General features: G+C 38.3%; 1 protein-coding gene across 4 annotated transcripts in view; it reads right to left on the bottom strand.

Moving 5' to 3' along the window:
- The window catches only part of CCDC149 (coiled-coil domain containing 149), a 51,490-nt gene that overhangs the window by 11,632 nt on the left and 16,163 nt on the right, over window positions 1-23,695 (bottom strand). For 3 of the 4 annotated variants that reach the window (XM_021395168.1, XM_021395165.1, XM_021395166.1), the window contains exons 4-10: window positions 19,404-19,511; window positions 13,943-14,059; window positions 12,295-12,467; window positions 10,764-10,836; window positions 9,391-9,475; window positions 7,577-7,721; window positions 1,613-1,689 (exon numbers count right to left, since the gene is read on the bottom strand). In XM_021395168.1, coding sequence (XP_021250843.1) covers window positions 1,613-1,689; window positions 7,577-7,721; window positions 9,391-9,475; window positions 10,764-10,836; window positions 12,295-12,467; window positions 13,943-14,059; window positions 19,404-19,511 — 778 coding nt within the window. The remainder of the gene's footprint in view (window positions 1-1,612; window positions 1,690-7,576; window positions 7,722-9,390; window positions 9,476-10,763; window positions 10,837-12,294; window positions 12,468-13,942; window positions 14,060-19,403; window positions 19,512-23,695) is intronic. The other variant, XM_021395167.1, reaches the window with a different exon arrangement.

Here is a 23,695-nt window from a genome sequence, read left to right as displayed (position 1 = left end):
AAACTTGGTGCTCAACAGAACATAGAGTCCAGTGTAAAACTGCAAGATGATCTGTTCTTGCTATTTCCCTCACTCCACACAAATTCCCTTGTAGAGCAGCCTCTATTTCTCTCGTGGTCATCTTAATTCACTTGACCGAATATCTTAATCTGACAGATAGAAAAATGTTAAGATAACATTTCCATTTATTTACATGCAGAGATAATATTTAATGTACTGCTAAAATCAGTTACTAAAAATATACATGTCAAACAGAACCTACTCCCAAATCCCACTGAGACATTGTAGCTCAGGCCTTCAGGCAGCAAAAGAAAGGAAGGAAAGAAACAGTTGTTATTGTGTGAATATTAAATTGATGTCTTACCTCCACAGATAAACAATGGAGCAATTTGTTCCCACTGTTCCTTTTTGTTGTTGTTTTTGTGTTTTTTTCTTTTTTAATACATTTTATAAAGATTAGAAACACTGTTTTTGTTAGTGTACTAATTTCATGGAACACTGTTTTTGACAAAAACCCTACAGTACGGTAGGCTTACAATACATTATTTTTACTAATGCACAAAACTACATTAGCAGGATCTTGACAAATTTTACACTTGCCCCCTTGGGACAAAGGCATTCAGCACTCCACGCACATTAGGTGACTAACTGAAGAGTAATCCATGGGAAGAAATTTGAGACCTTCAGTTCTGGAAAGCACCAGTGAGAGAGGGAGAAAGCCAATTCCAGAAAGGTAATTCAGAATGCCTACAACATGAGGCTGGAAAGCTGAACAACACTAGTTTTTCACCATGTCTCTTCAGCTTTGTCAAATGTTTCCTTCTAGATGGAATGTTTAGGTACAAAAACAGAGAGCCAGGTAAGTAAAAGCCTAATCCATGCTAGCTCCCACCCCCAGGTAGGAAGCTGTAAACAACAATGCCTAATGGTGCAAACACCAACAACGGAGCAACATAATTTACAGTGGTTAAGAAAGATACAATTAAGTGTAATGGGAAGAAAAGAAGCAAAAAGTAAATGTAAATTAAATATTGCTCATTTTCCTAAGAGAAAGGTCTATTAGGAAGCAGATTAATCTCCCATTACTTGTGTAATTCAAAACCAAGTACAATACTTAAGATGCTACAGGGAATAATCCTGTTCTGGAGAGACAAACTACAAAATTTCAGATCATTTGCATTTCCAGTTTCTCTGAGACTAACATTCTACAGAAAAAAATTACAAAATACAGCAATAAAATCCATGGAAGTCATAAGACGTACAAAATTAATACATAAATCTGTTGAAAAACATCATGACTAATATCTTATGTGTATCTTTTTATACAATGGTTTAAACAAAATAGTTCCAACTTTTTTTTTTAACCTGCAAACTATGGAGAAAATTTGATTATTTCCAATATTTAATTTATTTGTAGTATCCATATTTGAAAGAAGGCTTAAAAAGCCTTCAGAGTTTTGGCTTCAACTTAACATTTCTAATTTTGCAAGTGTGCTAAACAGCACATTCACAAAATAACTGTCATTAAAACACTATAGCCAAGCTTTCCTTAAATGCAAATATACCCTTGAAAACTAAATAACACAAGCTGATCTCTTGAACTTTTACTGACCTGGAAGACTCCACAAGCCAGCAATTTCCAAAGTTCTTAATTTCTTTTCTAGTTCTGCCACTCGATTACCTAGAATTCTTTGAAAAAAAGAAAACAAAAACAGAAGTCAGGGGCATTCAGCTGAAATGAGATTCCCTGTTATGTTAAGGTAACCAAAGCCTAATTGTTTATGTGACTGCAATTGAATTTTGTACTTGTTACTTAATTAGAGCAGTAAACCTGTTAACAATTTTACTGATTTTTACTAATGGCAATGGACAGCCTCCCCCAGAGTTCAGAGAGAACGAAACACAGTTGTCTAATTTACGCTACAATTAAAGATTAAAAAAAAATCTTGGATGTATTGGACATTCAATCTTTGCGTAACGCTAATGATCAAGAATAGCAAGTCCCAGTATTTCTATTTTCTTGCTTGCAAGTATTTCTTGCTGGTTACTTTCACTCTCTCAGCAGCTAAAATCAGAAGATAACAGCTACGCAATCAAAATGTGCAAAACTCAAGACAACATCCGGATTGATTCAGAAGTCCTAAGACACAGTTTTGTCCTACTCTTCCTCACAAGGGTTTGTCTGTCAGTAAGACTGCTTAATACAGCACGGAATAGCCCTGCTACTACATCTTTTCTTTTAGGTGTTGAACTGTTGTCTTCTTTACTAAAAAGCTGCAAACTCTTTAATGCCTTTATCACTCAGCCACTCTCAGTTTTCACTGCATTTCTGGGGTCATCTCTTCTTTTATATCTGATTCCCAACTAAATACTATTTGCAGTTAGCTCTCCTACTGGATTTAACTTTTAGACTTAATTCTCTCCCAAGATCAAATGAGAGATTCGTATCTTGCGAAGAAAGCTCTTTTTTTTCTAATGAATTTTTGAAAATGTTTCTCTCACAGGCACAGCAAGTCTCCTAGAGTCAAAAGTCTTTAAATAAATCCCAAACAATACTCAACAGAGTGAAAAAGCTAGACGAGACAGCAATTCTAAACATGACAGCAGAGATAATGGACAGCAAGCTTTACTCATCAAATTACAGCAACAGGATAAGTCAGTTAAATTTGAACTGAATGCTGAGAAGCAGAATATCGCAACACAGCAAGGCAACAATATCCTCCCAAGCTCACCAGAGCTGGGTAATACTGCACTGCATGCTTTCCACCTAGGGCTTTATGCTGCAAACATTTGAGCACACTGGGAATGTCATTACTGACAGGATGACAGAATCTGGGTCATGAAGGACAGCAAAACCAGCAAATATTAAACGGGCCAGAAAAATCGATTAACAAGGACTAAGTATTTTTGAAATCTCTAACGTGAGGGCTCTGCAATGATAGAATAAAAGCTTCTGAGTATTTTAAAGACTACAAAAACAGCAGTTTGAGAGGGAGACTGTAAAATAGAAAGCTTAGAATGAACATCAAAGCAAGCATGGGGCGGTATAGGGGTATATAACAATTAGAAAGCAAACAGCCCATCACATTTACAATCAGAGGAGAAAAGACATGTGGCAGCAGTTATTTCTCCATTGAAACTCAGCAACCAAACAGGCCACCAAGGCTATGATAGATCTATTACTGCCTTCTCCAATAACTGCTCAAGACTAGATTTTGCTTTCAGAACGCTTCCTTCTGATACAAGGGACTCAGTCCTATTAACTTTGTTTTCATAGCCCTGTGTATTGAGCTGGCCCAAGGGCCCACCGAAGGTCAGCTGAAGGATATGGAATTCCCCTGGCTTAAGGATAGGGAAGAAAGACCAATTGGGAAATACTCCTTCCAGTACATGTTAGCTTTGCGAGGGAGCCAGCAAAACAAAGCTGATGTGGCTATTGGCTGTCCCTACAAATGTGTCACAATTTTGCACTTTTGCCAGGAAAAAAAAAAAAAAAACAACTGGTTATTGGACTAACTGTCTCACCAGTAAGTCCAGAACAGAAAAGGGGGAAAAGATGTCTGCTCGCTGTATCACAGGCTGAAACTAACTTGACCCTCTACATTAAGGTCAGTTACTGCTACTCTCTTGTTATTCAGAGAACAGCAATTCTCTTGCTTCTCTTAAATTTTATAATTGGTTCATCTGCTGAACCACAGTAATACTAATGATTTTGGCGCATCTCTATCCTGGTAATCCCTACTGGAGCCTCAGAAGAGATGCTGAGCGTTTTTTTTAATCTTTGTTGCAGGCTCTCATGTAAAAGGATCGTTCTGCAGCTCTGAATGCTGCTCAGCAGAAAGAAAGGACAATATTTAACCATACTCCTTTCATTCAAGAACACTGCTCGTGTATAGAATATGATTCTAGTTTGCTCCAAAGCACATGACTGGAAGAGGAGTATGAAAGTAATTAATCCTACATAAAGCCGTGTGTGCTAACAAAAGCATTTACTGAAAATCCTGAAAATGACATGGTTTGCCCCATTTTCTCCTTCCCCCTGTGCCCCACCAAATAATTTGCCACATCCATATATGCTGTGGAAAGTCCGAGTTGTGCTGGCCTGGAACAGGAGGTACTTTTGAAGGGGCTGTGTGGGTTGCCAGCATCCAGTTCTCGAATCTATTTTCCCCTCTCTAGCAATAACAGACCAGATCCTTTGAAGAAAACAGAAGGATTATGTCACCAACAAAGATGCCAATAGCTATTCCCACTGCTCTCTGGTTATGTGCTTAATGCAACAAGGGAGTTCATCCAAACCTCCCTCCAGGATAAGGCTGTAGAGAAATACGTTGTTCATGTGACGACAACAAGGCTCCCACCTGAATTCAGAAGCTCCCTTCTGGCACTACCAACTCTTTCCAACACACATAGGCATAATCTCAAGGGAGCTGTGCTGATTTACAGTACCTGAGCTCCACTCAACCTCATTTTCAACTTAGACTTAGTTACAGAAGGCATATACTCATATAAATACAGTCTTCCAAACACCCCTAAATAGGGTCTGTCACAGTAACTTATCTAGTTTCACACATCACGTGGAAACATTTACTCACAGGTTAAGACAAGCTTTTTAGTTCTTTAGAAGTATTAGGATTAGTGTAACACGTCTAAGCAGGAGAACAGTTTCTACGCTCATCTGGCTTGCATGAGTACTGGCAATTTCATGAACATTGTAGGCCTTTTTCTTGTAAAAATGAAGCTAAAAAAATGACAGGCTGGACCTAGCCCTTTCATTCCTAGTCCCACACTTCCTTTTATCATACCAGATATTTAGAAAAAACAACAATAATCAAAGCATGTCCTTTCCAAGAGCAAGTGGAAACAGACTTTTTTTTAAACAGGCTAACAGCAGAAAGTTAACTTATCAGTACATTCAAATTATAATCCATCTAGAAAAAAAATCTACTGTCTTATTTCCATTATTCAAAACACAAATTTACTCTACTGTTGTTGTGAAGTTAAATAGCCTTATTTCAATCTTCAAGCAATAAAACAGGTTATGACTTTGAAGCAGGCTAACTGTTGGGAGAGAAATAAGTTAACATGGTCTTGAAGAGTCCCATTTACTGGTAACAGAATCACTAACAGATGAATTATCTGTCATAAACCAAACATACAACGTTTTCCGTGAATAAAACAACCACTCCAAAATCACATGTTCTTTCACCAATTTAATCTTCTTCACACAATAACCTGAAAGATTAACTGTGTACTCAGGATATTGTACAAGAAAAGCTTGACAAACACAATAAAAGGGTTGAAGGAAAACACTTCAACCTTCTGATCTATGTAAATTCTTTTGTCATTACATTTCTCTCTAGTTCCACTTCCATCTCAACTTCCTACTTCGAATGCAGCAATGTTTTCAACAAAAGAGTGGATGGGCTACTAGTGACAGATTGTGGGCTTGCCTGTTCACTTGTGCAGAGACCTACATCTCATATCTAACCTGCACCAATTAAGGGGGCAGTTTTCTACCAAATGCCAGAAGTCTTTACTCCCAACTTTTCAAATAGTAATTAAGTGTACTCAATTAAGTGTACTACAACAAATGCACCTGAAACAAAGGATATTTTTCCCTGATGTCCCACCTGCATCGCCCTTTTTCACTTTAACCATTTTTGTGACTCAGGTGCTTCTACATGAAGTTGTTCCCATTCCTCCCAGTTCCTTAAAAACTTCTTCAATGCAACTAAAAGCTAATGGTGGGGAAAAAAAAAAAAAAAAAAGAAGCATACTGTACAAAAGTGTTCCTGAGGCTCTTCACTCAACTTGCCCAGTATTTACCATTCTGTTTTTTTCCTTTGAGGCATCCAAAGCACATTGCAGTTCCAAGCATGCTCCTTCCTTGGGATATAGATGAACTATCACCACTCTCTAAGATCTTATCTCCTGTTGGTCACAAAATCTAACTCCAAATGTGCCTTTGTGCACACATCCAATCTCTACTCCAATGTCTATACCAGTTGGGCACACAGATTAAATAATTTTATCTCTTGGTGAAGACTTATCTCAAGAAAACCTATACTCAGTAGTTGAAAACAGAGACATTAGTATCAGAAAGTAAAGCCACCACCCCATCAGACATTTGAGAGATGTAAAAGACTGCAAGAGATGTAAAATTAAAAAAGAAGCTTGCAATGGTTCTAGTCAGGAAAATGCAAATTAGAACACCAGGAAGTGACACAGTATCAGAATGTAAAAGGCAAAGACTGGAATAACAAAAGTTATTCTCTTGATGTTTTCCATCTGATGTTACATTAGCAGCAAGGAGGGAGTAAGCAGATGTTAGACTTTTCATTAAAGCTGCTCAGTGCAGGAGCTCACCTTGCATTTCACAACAGCCTTAAAAGCATGAATTGACTGAGCTGCCATCAGTTGGAACTGGGCTACATTCTCACTGCTTTAGTCTCCCTTTAGCTGACTAGGCATTTGCTTTCTCAAGAGTATTCAAGAGTGGCTATAAACTGCTCCTCCACTTCTGTTGCCACATCCCTAAGAACTATGCAATGGAGTCTGCCTAGTATCATACTTACGAATTTTCAAAATGAATCATCTATTCTAGTGCAATACAGTTCACTTCAGAGCTACTCCTTCCTTTCATGAAAGATAGCTGCCTGTTTCTGACATCTGGTCCTGATGTGCTTTTGAGAAGCCTGAATAATCTCTGATTACCAGTAGTGACTCAGTGTTGCAAAAAGCCCCCTTAAAAAACAAACAAAACAAAACAAAAAAAAAAAAACAGAAAAAGCCCAAAAGAAAATAAAAAAATCGAACAAAAAACCCAAGCATAGAATCAAGGAACACTTCCTAGCTCTGATTTTCATACGCTACTTAAGGACAATAACATCAGAATGTCAGAAAATGTGTCAAAAACGATTATATTCTGCCATGATAGATGTTAAACAAGATACAAGGAATTCTACTGATGAGTAGAACAGCTAAGGGTAAACAAATTCTCCTTGAAACTTCAGTTCAGATTTTAAGAAATCATATAGTAGCAATATAACTGCGTTTCTCTCCTAAAACTTGGCAAATAACTATAGGAGCAACAGCTATCATCCACGACACGTAGGCTACTATCCTGTAACAAATGTCACACTAAAACTTTTCGGACTCTTTCCTAGGTGTAATGTTAGCACTTCCCACCAGTGTTTAACAGTTGATCTATCATATCTTCTCCGTTCAAGGGTGTCCTTCCTCCTGGCTGCTTTTCTTTTGCCCTCCCTACAGATTACCAGCTAGAAATGCCAATTCATTATTAGAAATCAAATGATTTACCATGGTTCATCTTTAACCCGAGCTGTAAATCAGTCCTTCCCTAGCAGTGGCAGGCAGGTCTCTTTAAACTGTGTTATTTTCTCTAAACACATTGTTGATTTTCAGTTCTAAAATCCAAAGAACCCACCCACCTGTTAGCAATGACAACAAATTTTATGTGAAAACTCCTTCTCATTTTCCTGAAACTCCCCCAAAACTAAGACTTTTCCATAGCTTGGTAAGTTCTGTTTCACTTAAAAGTCATGCTACCTACTTGTTGGTTTGCCTTTGGTGTTGTATGACCATATTTTTTTCATGGATTGTTTCCAACAATGCAGTGGCCAGTGATTTGAGATCTGAAATGGACTGTGGTGTGGCTGGTAGGCTACATCCATGATCCTCTGACAACAACTCTTGGACTGTAATGTTAAAAATACAAATGAGCTTCTCATGGACAAAGACACTACATAAATATTTACTTAGCATTAAAGGATTATTCTCATTACTTAAATGAATATATATATTTCTCCTTCATTTAACAAACCCAAAAGACCAGAAATATAATACACTGCTGGCATAAGATGGCTTTCTGAACTGACTGTTCAGAATCCACAGCAATTGCCACAATAAGAACAGGCAGAAATATTTTGGGTCTGGAGTACAGGCTTTACAAGAAGCAGATGAGGGAGCTAGGATTGTTCAGTCTGGAGAAGACAAGGCTCAGGGGAGACCTTATTGTTCTCTACAACTACCTGAATGGAGGTTGTGGTGAGGTGGGAGTCTGCCTCTTCTCCCATGTAACTAGCAATAGGAGTAGAAGGAATTCTCAAGTTGTGCCAGGAGAGATGCAGGTTGGATGTTAGGAAATAGTTCATCTCTGAGAGAGTGGTCAGGCGCTGGAATGGGCTGCCCAGGGAGGTTGTGGAGTCACCGTCCCTGGAGGTCTTCCAGAAACATTTAGATGTTGTACTGAGGGACATGGTTTAGTGGAAAATACTGGTGATAGGTGGATGGTTGGACTGGATGATCTTAGTGTTCTTCTCCAACCTCGCTGATTCTATCATTCTATGATTTTCTGTTAACTTAATTCTGCTTCTGGAAAATGATTATTGTTCAGGAGGTAACAAACTCATTCTGCTATCCCATTGAGGCCTACAGATGGACAAAGCTGATTATTTCTCTTTGACGCACATTAAAATACAAGCCACAAGGAAGATTTTATATTACTTTATGCAATTGTTACATACTTTAGGTTATTTTAGATTGATGTGAAAACAGCCATTTAAGAGTTTCCTCTGCAGCACAGAGCCTGTTTACCTCTCAAACACGTTAGGGAGTTCACTAGTGTCACCAACTTCTATAACTAGAATGTGGCTCTCTGACTGTTTATATTTGTGCAGGTACCCAAGTAGATGGAGGAAATCAGAGGAGTCAAAAAAAAAAAAAAGAAAAATGAGTTTTAACAACCATGACAAAAAATACTGATCTCACCTATGTGTACATGAACATATTAACAAGGTATACTGTTTGGCACAGAGAATTTTCTCTAGTATTTGCTTTTCTCTTCTAAACTTGATCATTTTTTTGTTTGTTTCAACTGGGAGATTACACCATTTTGCTTCCCACAAGAAACATGGGATAAGAAAACTTCTTAAAAATTACCTGAATGTAAAACTGCCCCAAAATAGGGGCAGAAAACCTAATTTAGGGCCCCTCTTCTATTCATCAATACATTTGTCATTGGAGTATGAATTGGGATTGCCATTGCTAGCAGATGAAAGACACTGAATAGAAAAGTGAGGTCAAAGAAAAGTCAAGGTCAGAGTTGCAAACAGGCTTAGAGATAAGACAAAAATGCATTTGATCCAATTGACTGGGGAGGGAATAAATGGCAAAAGAATAACAAAAGGGGAAGCAATACTCAAAAGGCAATTTTTTAAATCAAGTCAAACGAGAAAACTATGAAAAATTAGCACCTGATAATAAACACAACAGAAAAGAAAGATTTTTATTTGGTTGGTAAGGAAAGTGTTACTGAAATTGAGAAGAAGGGAAGAATTCAATTAGACATGCTGAGTTTATTAATACCTTGCTTTGCAGACAGGACTCCAGTCAGAGCACTGCTACTGGATCTACTATGAGTCTTTGAATTTTTTCGTCTCTCCAGCGCATTCTAAAGAAACAACAAATATCTTATTCAGTAAAACAGCAGGCCAAAAGTTCTACTTTATTCCTTTTATTAGGAGTAAAAATCTGAAACTTTGGATTTGGGCCTCAGAACTTCACAGGGCCTGAAGCTACACAAATAGTATCCTACAGGAGTACGATCTTTCTAGAATATTACAGCAAAAACTGTCTCTGCAATGTGAAAAGACTGATTCTGTCACATTGAAATCACATTGCTGTAGTCTCTCCATCCCTCCCTTACCCTCATGCATTTTTCAGACTAGACTATTTTCGAATTCATGAGTGTCAGTGAAGATACTCTAGTATTCTGTAGAGAGTATCAGTTGGAACAAAATCTGTCTTCCCCTAGCATTTCTTTGGATAGGCTTCAAAGGAAAAACTCAAAACTCCATTACCAGAGCTTCTAGAAGCCTTATAGGAGAAACTATCGACTTTCGGGACTTAACAGTGGAATGATTCTGAAACAAGAGTCCAGCTCATCCTGTGAAGTCCATGATACCACCATGATACCAGATGCTTACACTCTGAGATACCCATGTCATAAGCATGAACAAACACTGAAACAAACTTGGCAGTACTCTCAGGAATTTTGCTTATGCATGAAAAGCATGCTGTTTCACAGCGACCTAGATGGTTAAGCAGTCCTACTGACAGTCCTAAGACACCCAATCCTGATCCATGACAAGCAGATCTCCCCTCCTATGCTCCAAAATCACATCAGAAGATGACATAATGCTTGACTGCAGGAAAGAGCAAGAATATTTTGCCCTTGGAGTCCAGTCCTGAAGGGTTAATACAAAAGAATATACACCTTAACCCAGGAATGAAGTAATAATGAAGACATAGCACTCATAAAGATATGTGAAGAAACTGTGGTGCTGTTAGGGGACAGGAACACGAGAACTGCTTGTGATGAGAGCACAGCTGCACTCATTCCCCATACACTGCATGTCCTACTACTTTTCACCTAGAGCAGGTTGGAAGGCTCATCACACTCCCCAGCAGGAGCCACAGAACTTAAAAAGCTCACTTCATTCTCTTTTCCAAGTACCCCAGTGGGTACCACTTTTGTACTACACCGGCTGAAAAGTCTATAGGGAAGATTACGGAGCATGTACTACACATACATGCTAATACTGTCAGAATGTTAAGGGGGGATTTTTTTTCGAAGGCACAATTTTGTTCTTTAAATATATATAAACTTGAGAATGAACTACAATCTCCATGAACAGCAGAGCACAGATTAGATGATAGATACATAGAGAGGATTTTACCTTATATTTAGTAATATTAGACTTAAGAAGGTTGACTTCCTCCTGAATTTGCTTTAATCTCTCTTGAAGGTACCTGAAAAAATATATATATTTTATATCACATTACCTTCAGTATTGCCTCAAATGTTCCTCTTTACTGTTTGGAATGCCTTCTCTTTTAGCTACTGAGAATGCTTTTCCCTTTACAGCTTTCTGAGGGATAAAATAACAAAATCTTACTGCTGCTGACCCCATAAAAATTTAGGCAAGGAAACAAATTGCATCAGAAAAGTAGGCTGCTCTTCTGTTAAATTTGTCAGGCATCCTGCACAAACATTTTATATAGTTCCTCGGGATTTTGAGGAGAGACGATGGAATGATATATTTACATCTAAAGGAAACAGTTGGGAAACCTTTACTCATCTTCTCTGAACGTGGAAGTCTGAAAGATGAACACTTAAGATTCGTATGTATGTCAAAACAAGACTCAACTATGAAGCGTTTTTGCAGTGCAGCGTCACTCAATTCTCATGGTACTTCTCACTAGTAATCACAGATTATAAAATTTATCAGTTGAAAGATGATATACATAAAGTAAAACAATACTGTTCTTCCTTGCAAAGTTTAGGCACTTTGGTTAGACATCAATTTCCACACAAGAAAATGTATTTTTCCTGTCAAAAAAGTATGTATAATATCCTCTTTCACATAGTTCAACCACACCTGTATTAGGGTCTGTAACAATTTAACTACTTTAGAGAAAAAAATGGGATCAATACTCGGAGAAGGAGGGGCCTTAAACTGATACAGAACTAGTAGGTTATACAAAACAAAATGGAAATGCTGGGAGGAGGCATTTGGTATTATACTTTCCTACCTGAAGTATAAGTCGCTGTAAATGGAAAGTACCTTACAAGCTATGTTTCACTTTAAGGTAACTGTTGACAATAAGGGAGGTAGCTGCCACAGCTTTCCCAGTGACTCTTCTGTTGCCCTTAACGGAGACTGTAAAACACTTTTTTTTCTATGGAAGTGGCAAGAATATCTACATGGGTGACTTCATAAATATAGTGTTGTTGGAAAATCATACCTTGTTGACAGTCTCTCCTTACAGTGAGAAGTATGTCCAAAAATGTTAACTCAGGGTACTTGAAAGCCCTATTCACAACTCAGGATTAGCCCACTTCAGCTCACTATGAGTTCCTTATGACATTGATTTTTAAGACTCTTGATTTTAGTGCCATACAGTGAAAGGAATAAAAGGCCTGCACTTCTCTTCCTTGTCCATGATAAGAGATATTTAGGAATATCACTTACTTCTCTGTAGCCAAATAAAACAACATTAGTAATTTCCTTCAGCATAACTTTCCCAGTATTCTTTGATGGTTAGCTACAGCAGAAACAAAATAGTCAAAGCAAATGACCAAATCTCTTAGACGTAATCTTTGGTTGTGTTTTCTTTAAGGTTTTGTTGCGACTCACTTCCTGGCATTACTGTTGAAGCAAAACACTACTAGTTCTAGGGAAACAGTGAGGTTTGCCATGCACTCACCTGTTCTCCATACATAGAGCATCTATGTCAATGATACGGTTTTCATGCCCTCCTAAAACATGATTAAGTTCTTGGTTTAGCCTATCAGATTTATCTTGATAAAAAGAGCGTTCTTCTTTAACATCCTGTAACTCGTCTAGTGCAGATTGAAGATCATGTCTCAGAGCCTCAATCTGAAAAGAAAGGAGAGCCATATCAATGTTTTGGAGTCCAGAAAAAAGACTGCACAGTGACCAAACTGAAAGCAGCTACAAGCAAGCACTACATGTCTGAACAGGATGGATTTTGAACAGACTTTCCAAAGCTTTTAACTCCAGTAATTTTACCCTATTTTGTTATTATTATATTCATTTGAATTTAAATAACCTCAGCAGTTAGACTTGTTTTACAAAATTTCTACAAAAGGACTAAAACATAACAGCAAAAAAATCCTAATTCATACAATAATCTTGCTACAAACATATTAATCTCGTTTTAGAACATCACATCTAGGACTCCAAGAATCAACTGAAACAAATTACAACTTGACAAATTTGGAAGATTAAATAAAAGAAAGTCTGTAAGTGAGAATTTGCACTACTTACAGGATTTTCAGCAATAAAGCTCCACACAGTAAGAAAAGAAACTGAGAGAAGTCAGATAAGCCAGCTTGGAATTGACAGAGTGAGCTCTGCTATTAAGCATAAGGGTAAAAGAAACTCGAGTAAAAGAACACTCAGGGACAAAGAGCTTCAAATTTCCAAGGAAAGGAAACAGAAAATGTTAAATAAAGTCTGCAATAAGTTGAGAAGTCTCCATGGGCAGCTCAAAAAACTCTGATGAACTAGAAAAGGACAACAGAAAAACAGGTAATGAGGCCACATGCTGAACTGATGAACTTGGGAATGGAGTTCGCAGAGAGAACTGTATTGTAAGAAGAGTAAGCGCAGGCAAAAGTCCTCCTGGTAAACTAAGGGAGTATTGCACTTGGAGTGCAGTCTGAAGAATAATGAGAAATGTGCACCTTTTCCTGGACCACAGAATGGCTGACTGAGGGTGGAACTGCCATTGGTAGGAATGAGCGCAGGATCAGCGGAAAACATAAACAACCAGAACTGCTCAGAAAGCTGTGTATCAGTTTTAGGGAAAGAGTCTGATGGGCTGAATAATACACAGTATGTGATATTGATACAGACTTGAGGTAGAAAGAAGAGATCTGATGCAATATTTTATCAAAAGGGAGGAAGGAATGGCTAAGATACAGGAGGAAAAGGAAACATGCTTAAATCTTTTACAGAAAATTCGATTCAGAGGACGTACATCAGCCACCACATACTGTTTTGAATACTACACTTTTAGCAGCTTTCACTAAGAAGTCTTTTTTGTTGACAATACTTAGTTGTCACAAGTTGTTGTTGCTGCACATGACAAAAAAGAGCATCTATAATCTTGAGAAGGAATTCCTGAGATTGGGAAACTCACTCTTGCCATGTATGCATGCTTAAATTAGTGTTCAGTAAGAACTGCCTCAGTAAAAATTTCAACACCTTTACCACTATTTGTGGTAGTATATAGTGATACTAGCCTCAAAACACAAGAGAAACTGTCATTTACTTGCAATAAGACAATCTCTATAAAACACAACAGTATGTGCCCATTTTGTTATTACTTGTTCTCGAGCCTTCTCCAATTGCTGAACAAGATCCTCACGTTCATGTGCTGCAAAGTGGCGAGCTCCAACCTCATCATCTCCAAGTCTTTGCTTTGCTATTGTCATTCGAAGGAGCTGTGATGACAAAGACATATTCCATAAGCAAGAGAACACAAACGGTAGCATCAGAGTACGTCTAGGTTAGAAAGCTGTTAGATTTCATCTCTTCCAAGCCAAATAGCTGGTATTATTTAAACCAGATGGAATTTTCTAGCTGAGGCCTTAATTCTGTTCTCTGCGAAAAATTCCAGTCAAACTCTCAGAGCATAACAGGTGCTGCATTACATCCTGCAACAATAGTCAGCAGAGTATACAAATGTTGAAATGCTGAAAGACCAAATAAACACAAAAACGTGGTCAATGCTTTTTAGAAGTGACAGGAAGTAATTCTAGACGATTCTCATAAAGCCATTTTCATATTCAGATCATAAAACTATCTGCAGCAGAAAGTAAGTTTCCTAGTTAAGGGAAAAAAAGACACCAAGTAGTTCGCTCAGCTTCACTTTACCTATGCCACTTAAAATCCCACTGCGCTACACTAGTGCAAAATTTGCATTAACAACTGCTTATAAATTTTATTTTATTGCTTTTTCTTTTTAATTTCAAAAAAGTTAATTCATGCTAGAAACTAACAAAGAAATGGGCCAACAGCAAAAAACTTGGCCATGTAGCTAATGAACTCATCAGCTTTGCGCCTGCTGAAAATAGCCTGTCTTGAATTAATACACAGCTGTATTAAATATCTGAGGCAGATAGCAACTACCTTGGAGAATTATCAAGAATTAAAATAAGAGTCTATAAAGCATTCAGCATTTGCAGTTGCTTATACTGTGCACAGACAGGCAAAAGTGTGGCCTCCCTAGGGCCTAACTTGTAGGAGCTCCATAGAGGCTGCAGAAGCTCACCATGATAACCAGCCTGAGTTTCCCCGTATTTGACTGTACCAAGGAATTAATGTACATCATTACAGTGCAAAGTTAGAAAAAAATTATCTTCTGAAGTAGAAGATGGTACATTAAAATTTGTCTTTGGTATTTATGGGATGCCAGTCACCATAGCAGCAACATGCCAATTAAAATCCTGCTGATAGAAGACAGGCTAGCAAAATCACTTTCCCCACTTATTTCAGCTACAGTTTAGCGCAATCCAGTGAAGCCTGCACAACTCTATCTGACAGCCAGTGCCCCCAAAAGCAACTCTGGGGCATACATTTCCCTCTCCCCACCAAGAAACTACTGCACAGTCAGGAAGGCTGAATGGATCATAGAAGATACAATTCCTGTTAATTTCTTAAAAAAAAAAAAAAGCAAACTATTAAGTCAAGCAGGCAACTGGAAAATTCTGGAATGATCTCAAAGCTACGGACTATTTTTTTTACAGACTAAAAGGTTGATAAGCAAAAGGCATGGGATGTGATTTAATACAGTTAAATTCATTACATTTCTATAATCTTTCTCTGAGATAATCAGCGAGAAACAAATGCAGTAACATTTTAAGACTCAGCTTTGTTCAGAACAACTAGAAATGGGAAGGGGATTGCAGTTTACTGAGGCCTCGGTGCCTGCAGCACAGCTGCACCAGGCTGGGAACGTATCAGGGCCATGACTGTGTGCTGAGCAACTCTCCTCCTGCGCAGGAGGGGTGATCATCAGATGCAATTATATCTGTGAGCCATTAGTACTTGCAAGGTCAAACAGTCTGCCCGTAAAATGAGAACTATTTACTAAGAAGTTTGAGGTAAAGGAAAAAAAAAGCATGAAGTCTTACAAAAAGAATGTTTCAGAACCCCAAATTCCATCAGTAAAAGAAGCACTACAAACACAGATAAAACAAAGTAAAATACCAATCCATAAAACAACAGAGTGCTTCTCCCCAGACAGCTGGCCAATCAGAGAGCTGGCAGGACACAACAGGCCAAGTCCTTTGATTCTGCACTGCAAAAGCCTCACGAGGCAGCACCACCTGCTGTAAAATTCCCACTTACAACTCTGTGACCAAACAGACACAAAGTGTTATGCCAGAGGGTTAAGGGTTTATTTCATATTTTAGTGCTTTATAGTAATTTTTATACACTTGTCCCCTGGCTGCTGTATTTTTATTTCTATCATTCAGAAATCACCGAGTAAAGAATCACTCAAGTTCGTTTTGCAGACACAGAACAGGTTAATGCTGCCCCTCAGGAACCTGCAAACAGCATTCACAGCAGAGCGGAATTACATTAACAGCACCTCACCAGAGATAGCTCCTGTTTGTCAAGAACCAACATATTGTTAACCCAAACACTCTGGTGCTGCAAGCCACCAGTCTGTACCACTTATATATTACACTTCTCTCCTGATCAGCGTCAGCTGAAATAGTTATTCATAAAGTAGCGGCTCCACAGCACTAACACAATGCCTGAGAAAGGCTTCACTGCAAGAGCTGCTATGCCAGCCAGAATCAAAAGATAATGCCTGTGCCAAAGTTTTACGTCCCTGGTTATCGACGAAACATGCAAAGGTAAAAGGGAAAATAAGCACAGACTTCTTCATGGAAGGCAGGAACCATCAAGTTTAGCTACAGCCACTGACAGCCATTATCTTCCCCATGTTGTCTATAAAATCTTAGAAGACTATGCAAAATTGCAACATTAAGTCCCATTTCTGCCCAAACATAAGCACTACATTTAACATTCTGCACTGTTGCTGCCTTATAATAACAAACTGTCAGTAACAGCACAGCTACTGCTTCCCATGCAGCTTCCTCTCACTTAGCACTGCCCTCGACAGCCTACAACATCATTTCTTTGCGTGGGTAGGCAACTGAGTCATCTAGTCTTCCAGAAGCCTCTGGTTTTTCCTGTGCCTTCCATTTTCCTCCACTTATGAGAAAGAACGAGATTTCCTAACTACCCTCCCTCCAAGCTGCAGTAATTGTTCTCCAAGTATTGCTGCCAGAATGTTAGAAAGGAAAAGGACCTACAAAGAACTGTATCATAAACACAGAATAGTTTTCATGTGTCAGAGCTGATAAGAGATTGTGATCAATCATAAAAATAAATAGTCTTAGATATCTTCTGCTGGAGTGCTGCAGTCTGACTGCTGCTGTATTTCTGAAACTACAGCAACAAACCCTTCCAGAAACTGCCTAAAGAAGTTTTATTTCTGCCTATTTGATGCTAGTTGAAACCAAATGGAAAAAAATCAGTCCGCTTAAGCCAAATTCAAGTACTTCGTCACTGCCTAATAACATACTTATCGTGATTTGGAAAAAAAGGTAAAATGCGACCATTTTAAGGTCTTCTTGCTAATCCCAGTAACTGCACCCTACTAGCAGCAAACATGAAAGCAGTTAAAAACAAGTCAAGCCATCAAAACATTTCTTTATCAATAGAGCTAATGTGTGATATTTAAAGATTTTTTCTTTCTTTTTTAGCCTACAAAGCTCTCGCCATTCAGTGACAAAGCCTGCATGAGTCACCCCTGCTCAGACATAGGCAGAATTGTTCATCCATAAGCAGCTTCACTTGCTGCAAAAGCAGCTGTTCGTTCATCTCTTGCCAGAAGTAAGGTTGACGTAGACCAGCTGGGCAGGATGCCCTCCCTCACTTTGGAAAAAGCAGAGAGAAGAACGCAGAGGAAGAATGTAAGAACAAGCAAATTATTATAGTTCTTTGTTTTCTGTATATACCATGTATAATCTGGACTTAGTGCCTGAAGTAACCCAACTGCCAGTACGGGAGAACTGACAAGCAAAACAGAATGGCTTCAGGAACAAGTGTAGAATTTTATCACCAAAGTTAGAAGGGAGAAAAATCTGACACGGGAGGGAAGTGTTAAACCCCTCAGAGAGATGGCAATGCTTTTTTAGGCACTTCAAAAAGAGTAACCTGCCTTCAAAATAAGCTCTATTTCTCATTTACTAGGACAGTAAAGCATGTGTTCCAAAAACGAAAATTCCAGTCTGAATTAATCCCTGTCTGATATAATTCCTGACTCCCATTCCCTTTATTGAGTGATGCACTATTTTGCACCTTTTGAACAGGGGCACAGTGGGCAGAGTGACTGTTTTTGTATTTCATTCCTTATGAAGGTCTTGAATTTAAATTCACGCTGAGAATACAGATATCACTAAGACAACCAGCTACTATCAAATTAACTCGTAAAGGCAGGTTTGAACAAAGCCAATTCAAGCACAAAGAAGTAGATTCTGTGTTACCAAGATCATGTTTTTAGAAGGAGTTAGAATAAGTACATAACCTTGATATTTAAGTATGCTTTAATTGTACTACTACGGTGTTCTGATTAACAAATGCTTGTTACCAATTCAGGACTGGCTTGGCAAAGGCTGTATACTGTAACTATTGGTACTGGAGAATTGGTACAGCCTTCAATGCTGTAGTACAGTTCAAACAATATATGAATAAGAAGTGCCTGGGGAAACCGGTCTTTGAAGACTTGAGCAAGTTACACGGACTGCTACACACGTGACAAATCCAGGGCTCATATGGCCATTTCACCAGCTCCATTCATGTTTCTAAGGAAGATCTTTGTGACAAACAATGCATAAAACTGCTTTATCCCACAATACTTACGTTTGAAATAAAATTAAATGGAAAGAACAAAACTAATCTGATAAATCGAAAGAAAACTGTTTCTATTCACATCTTTAAATCCTGTAACTTTAAGGTGGCAGCTGGAGAAGGAAAGTTATCATTCCATGTTTCATTTTTTACTTTGCAAACTGACTCAACTGGTCTCACATTCAACCTTTCACTAGTTTGATCTCTGAAGGTACTTCTGCATATGCTCCAGCTGTGAATGTTACACACATTTGGCTTGAGTTTAAATATTTCAATTAACAGAGACAACAGGAGTTTGATTAATACCAAATGGCAGATTTTGAGCAATGTTCCACATAACTTGCTAAATTTAGCAATAAAATAAATTGGTTATGTAACAGGAGGAGAGCTTAGTACAAAGCTAAATATGTATTTTTTTGATGACCTGCTCCGTATTTTTGTAGGGAAGAACACGCCTTCCTGGTTTTATCATCTGCTAATATCTTCCATTTTCACTGCAGTGAAAAATATCACACGCTGAAGATGAAATGCTTATGCATGTAAGAGGAAGTATCACTAATAAAATATATTAAAAAAATAACCCTGAGATTATTAAAGCAAGGCTGGGTGCAATCTTTATAGTTAAGAACAAGAGAGAAAAAGCAGTAAATAAAAATATATAACGAGCTGCATTTACTGGACTCCTATACAGGCTTCTTTTGTTTGACTGTTTTGAGCATTTACTGTAATCCAAATATTCTAGAAGTTCTGTGACCCATTGTTTTGATTTATTTCTTTGTTTTCCTAAGAAGCAAATGCAAAACTCCAGCCCTGTTTACATATTCCAGTACATTTACTGATAAATTAAGTTTGTAATACCTTATTGTCTCCTTGTACTTCCCCGAGTCTCTGTTGAAGCTCCCTAATCTCTTCTCCAAGATGTTTATTTTGATCTTGAGCCTCACTCAGTAGTTGGGTAAGATTTGCCTAGAAAAGAAGCAAGTATCAGCCAAAAGCGAGTGTCTATGGAGAGACGCGCAAGCGGTGATGGCAAAGAAATACGAGGTTTAGTCCTTATCTGCCAACAATCTTTACTTCTATAGTTATTGGTATTCAGACTTCATGCTTCATTGGAGAGTCACCAGGGTTCCTTCATCTTTAATAGCAGAAAATGCATATAGCATGCAAGCATACGCTCTTCCAGAACAGCACACAAAACCCAAACAAAATAAAATGAAAATATTTACACTAGTTCTGGTATCTTGGCTGGCGCCGAGAGAAAAACATAGAGTACTTTGACAGTATTTATAGAAAGTTGCCAAAACTGCAGTTTTAAACTTACATGCAATTAGATAAATGGCATAGCTGGGAAATAATTATGATCTAATTATGTTCCTTAATAGTCTTTAAAGCAGATTCCTATCCAATAAGGCAGATGCCATCCACAGTCACTGCCCATGTATAAAGCTGCACCATGGACATCAAGTGGCACAAAACTTTAGACATGGCCTGATTTGTGGTGTTAGTTAGCACAGAGACTTCACGAAGAGCAGAAATAAAAGCTAGAGATGAATTCACCTGGAGGGAGGGAATCTTCCCAAATAAGTCAAAAGTTATCATGCTTGTTATCTTACAAAGTCACTGAAGTGAGCAACCTGGTCTATAATTTCATAATTCCATCCACTTGATCACTAACCAAAAAACAAGCAATATCCCCCTTTCCTACCAAAGATATCTGAAAAGTAGCAAATACTACCAACAAATTTACTGTATTTTTCCCTAAAAATATCTCAGAAATACATAAATATTGACTTTGCACAGGAAAAGTCTATCAAAATGACTTCTTTCCTAAGAGCATTATAATCACAGCAGCTAATATGCAGCCTGTAAAGACATTGCCTATGCCAGCTAGGTATGTCATCTACTGTCATAAATCTGAAGGATAAAAAAAGAAACGGAATAAGAATTTTCAGCTTTTCTGAGGCAGCATTTCTAAAATAGTCCTACACAGAGTCTCTGGGTTTGAGGCCAATGCATCAAATGACTGTTCTTAGTTTTCTCTAAGTATTTAAGTTCAATTTTAGTGTCCCTGTTTGTTGTTCTTTTTATTCCCCCATTTCTCTATTTTGATATCTCTTTATTTTTTGGTCCTGCTTTTTTACTGTCACTTTCACTACTGGGCAGTCTCATAGGAAGTTTGTAGGGCTTTCCCTTTAAAACTTATACACTATCGAACCAACAAGATTGCCATTCCTGCAATCTGTTTACTAAATGCTATTTCCACACCGTTTTATATTTAAGACAACTATCAACACAATTATAGCTATGCATGCATCTGATCATTTCCAGGAATAGACTATTAAACTGCAACTTTTGTACACTGGTATACAAAGAAGCTGGTTCCAAACTCCAAGTGACCAAAAACAGCAATAGCTTCTAACTTTTAAACAGGAAAAATACAGTGATACCTCCTACTAGATTCAGTGATTCAAGCCTGATTCACTGCTACAATTTCTGCCCTTCTGTTCCTCTGAGATCAAAGGTTCAGAAGAGAGTAACTTTCCCACAACTCTGGAAGAGATTAAAGCATTTTTAAAATTACTGATAAACCTAAAGCTGCAAGTAAAATAATGTGTGAAGAGAGTGTAATTGTAAAAACTGCAAATATCCATCTGCAGGGCCAATATTACCTGCTTGTCTTTTTATTTTCAAGACAACAATCACTTAAGCAATATAAACGGTTCCTCAAGTATGTTTTGGTAGAATTTTTCTTTTTTTTTTTTTTCCTGCGTGTTAAACAAATGAGTAAAAGTCATTTACGTACTGAGTGAACCAAGGAGCTTCAGAACACATTCTGTCAATCGTTCTGAGAGGTACTTCTTTGTGGCTGTTTAGAAGAAATAAAACAAAAACCCTATGCTTACAGGAAACTGTATTTAATCTGAAGTATTTACAGCTAGTGCTCAGATGCAATTTTTTTGAAGAAAGCTGATTTTCAGTTAACTCAATCCAACCACTAGACCGAACCAGCTGAAAGGAACACTGTTTGCACAATCCCCTCTGAAAAAAATTCTATTTATGAAGTCGCCCGTTATGATGAGTCTCAACAACTCCTAACACTGCAACAGCACGTTTCAACTCCTGGGAAGGCCTCAGTCTCACTAATCAGTGCTTATGGCTATAACACCAGGGTTCCAGCAGTCAGTAGTCAAGACCCAGCTTCCAGCAAGTCCAGGAAACGCATTACCATGCCTATACTAAATCTTTCTGCTCAGATTTATTTCCTTTAAAACCATTTCTCTGTCAGTGCAACTCTATGCTGAATTTTATTTGTGAGTCATATAAATGACTTAACGTGACAAAAACCTTTCTACCTGAGACAGGTATTTTGGAAGAAACTTTAAACGAAGAATTTTAGACACCAAAATAAAACAGCTTCATTCAAGCATACTAAGAGCATTACAATGAGCTAAGTATAGACTTGTTCCTTAATGCAAAGCTTCTATTATACTGGTGTTAGACTAAAACAACCGAGCTATGTCACAGAAGTAGTCTCTAGCAATTACTCATTTCCCTGGCTTAGAGGTACCATACAACATGTAATTTAGATTGTTCCCGGTTTTAAAGCTTTTGGCAAGACCTCATTAAAGCTCTCCGTTAAATTTGGATAGAAGGAGAATTATTTGATTTTCAGGTGCTCTGCTGGGCTTCAAGAGAGCCAGCCAAGGAGATACTTTGAACAACACCTGGACTTGGTGCCAATACTTTGGCACATAGAAGAGAACATACCATATGGTTGAAAGATGATAAAATTAACAATGGAGGACCTCTAAGAATATATTTCATGAAGAAAAGAGAGAAATAGTAATCTATGGAAGGAGAAAGGTGATTCATTTTTCCAACTGGCAACTTCTTCTCAGTATTCACAGAACAAATACAGAATTCACTTAGAAATTCAAGACAAGTTACTTTAGCAGGGAAGCTAAAGTTTGTTCCATTTACCTGCATAACAGAAATCTCAGAAAATTAGCCAAACTCAGCTTCCCTATTGTCAGAATCAAACTGCTGAAGGAACTAAGTGAAAACTTAAAACTGTAACTGCCAGAGATTTCATTTCTTTCACTCATGCTATTCGAAGCTGCATCTTCAAATGATGTAGATAGATTTTTAAGCTGTGGTTAAAGGAAGGGAATCATAGAATGGCTTGGGTTGGAAGGGACCTCAAGGATCATCAAATTCCAACCCCCCCTACCACAGTCAGGGTTGCCAGCTGCTAGATCACATACTAGATGAGATTGCCCAGGGCCCCATCCAACCTGGCCTTAAACCCCTCCAAGGATGGGGCATCCACAGCCTCTCTGGGCAACTTGTTCCATCACCTCACCTCTCTCAGTAAAAAACTTCCCCCGACTTCTAATCTAAATCTCCCTTCCTCTAAATTAAAACCATTCCCCCCTGTACTATTACCATCCACCCATGTAAAAAGTTGATTTCCCTCATGTTTATAAACTCCTTTTAAATACTAGAAGGCTGCAGTGAGGCTTCCCTGCAGCCTTCTCTATTCCAGGCTGAACAAGCCCAGTTCCTTTAGCCTGTCCTCATAGGAGAGGTGCTCCAGCCCCTGAGCCATCTTCACGGCCCTCCTCCGGACCGCTCCCAAAAGTTGCACTTCTTTCCTGTGTTGGGTGCCCCAGACTTGGATGCAGAACTCCAGCTGGGGCCTCATGAGCGGGACAATCAGCTCCCTCATCCAGGGAAAGAGAAAGATGCAGAGGTCTATATCCTTCTGGAACAGCCCAAAACAGTGGAGACTGTGCCTCTCCTACCCTCTCTCAATACAGCCATTTGTTTTACTAATTAACAGAGAGTGTTTCATTCAAGTATATCAGAAAATCTCTCCAGAGCTCGGTCCACCCCTGGTTTCGGCTTGGGGTATTCTTGAGCCTCCGAAGCATTCTTCGACGTGTCTGCTACGGGAAACTTACCTGTATATTTAAGCACAGTCCAACCCCACATTATAGTACTGGACAGAAGAAACTGTGCCAATATTGCCTTTTCCACTTAAACTTCTGCTAAAATTATCAAGAATATTTTGAGGATAGAAGGCTGAAGAGAGCCTTACTTTAAACTATGGATGAACGTCTGAAACTACTGACGAAAATACCTATAAA

Source organism: Numida meleagris, chromosome 4 (genome assembly GCF_002078875.1).
Source record: "Numida meleagris isolate 19003 breed g44 Domestic line chromosome 4, NumMel1.0, whole genome shotgun sequence".
In the NCBI taxonomy this organism is placed as follows: Eukaryota; Metazoa; Chordata; class Aves; order Galliformes; family Numididae; genus Numida; species Numida meleagris.
The sequence above is the reverse complement of the archived record's forward strand: the minus strand, read 5'-3'. Positions and strand labels throughout refer to the sequence as shown.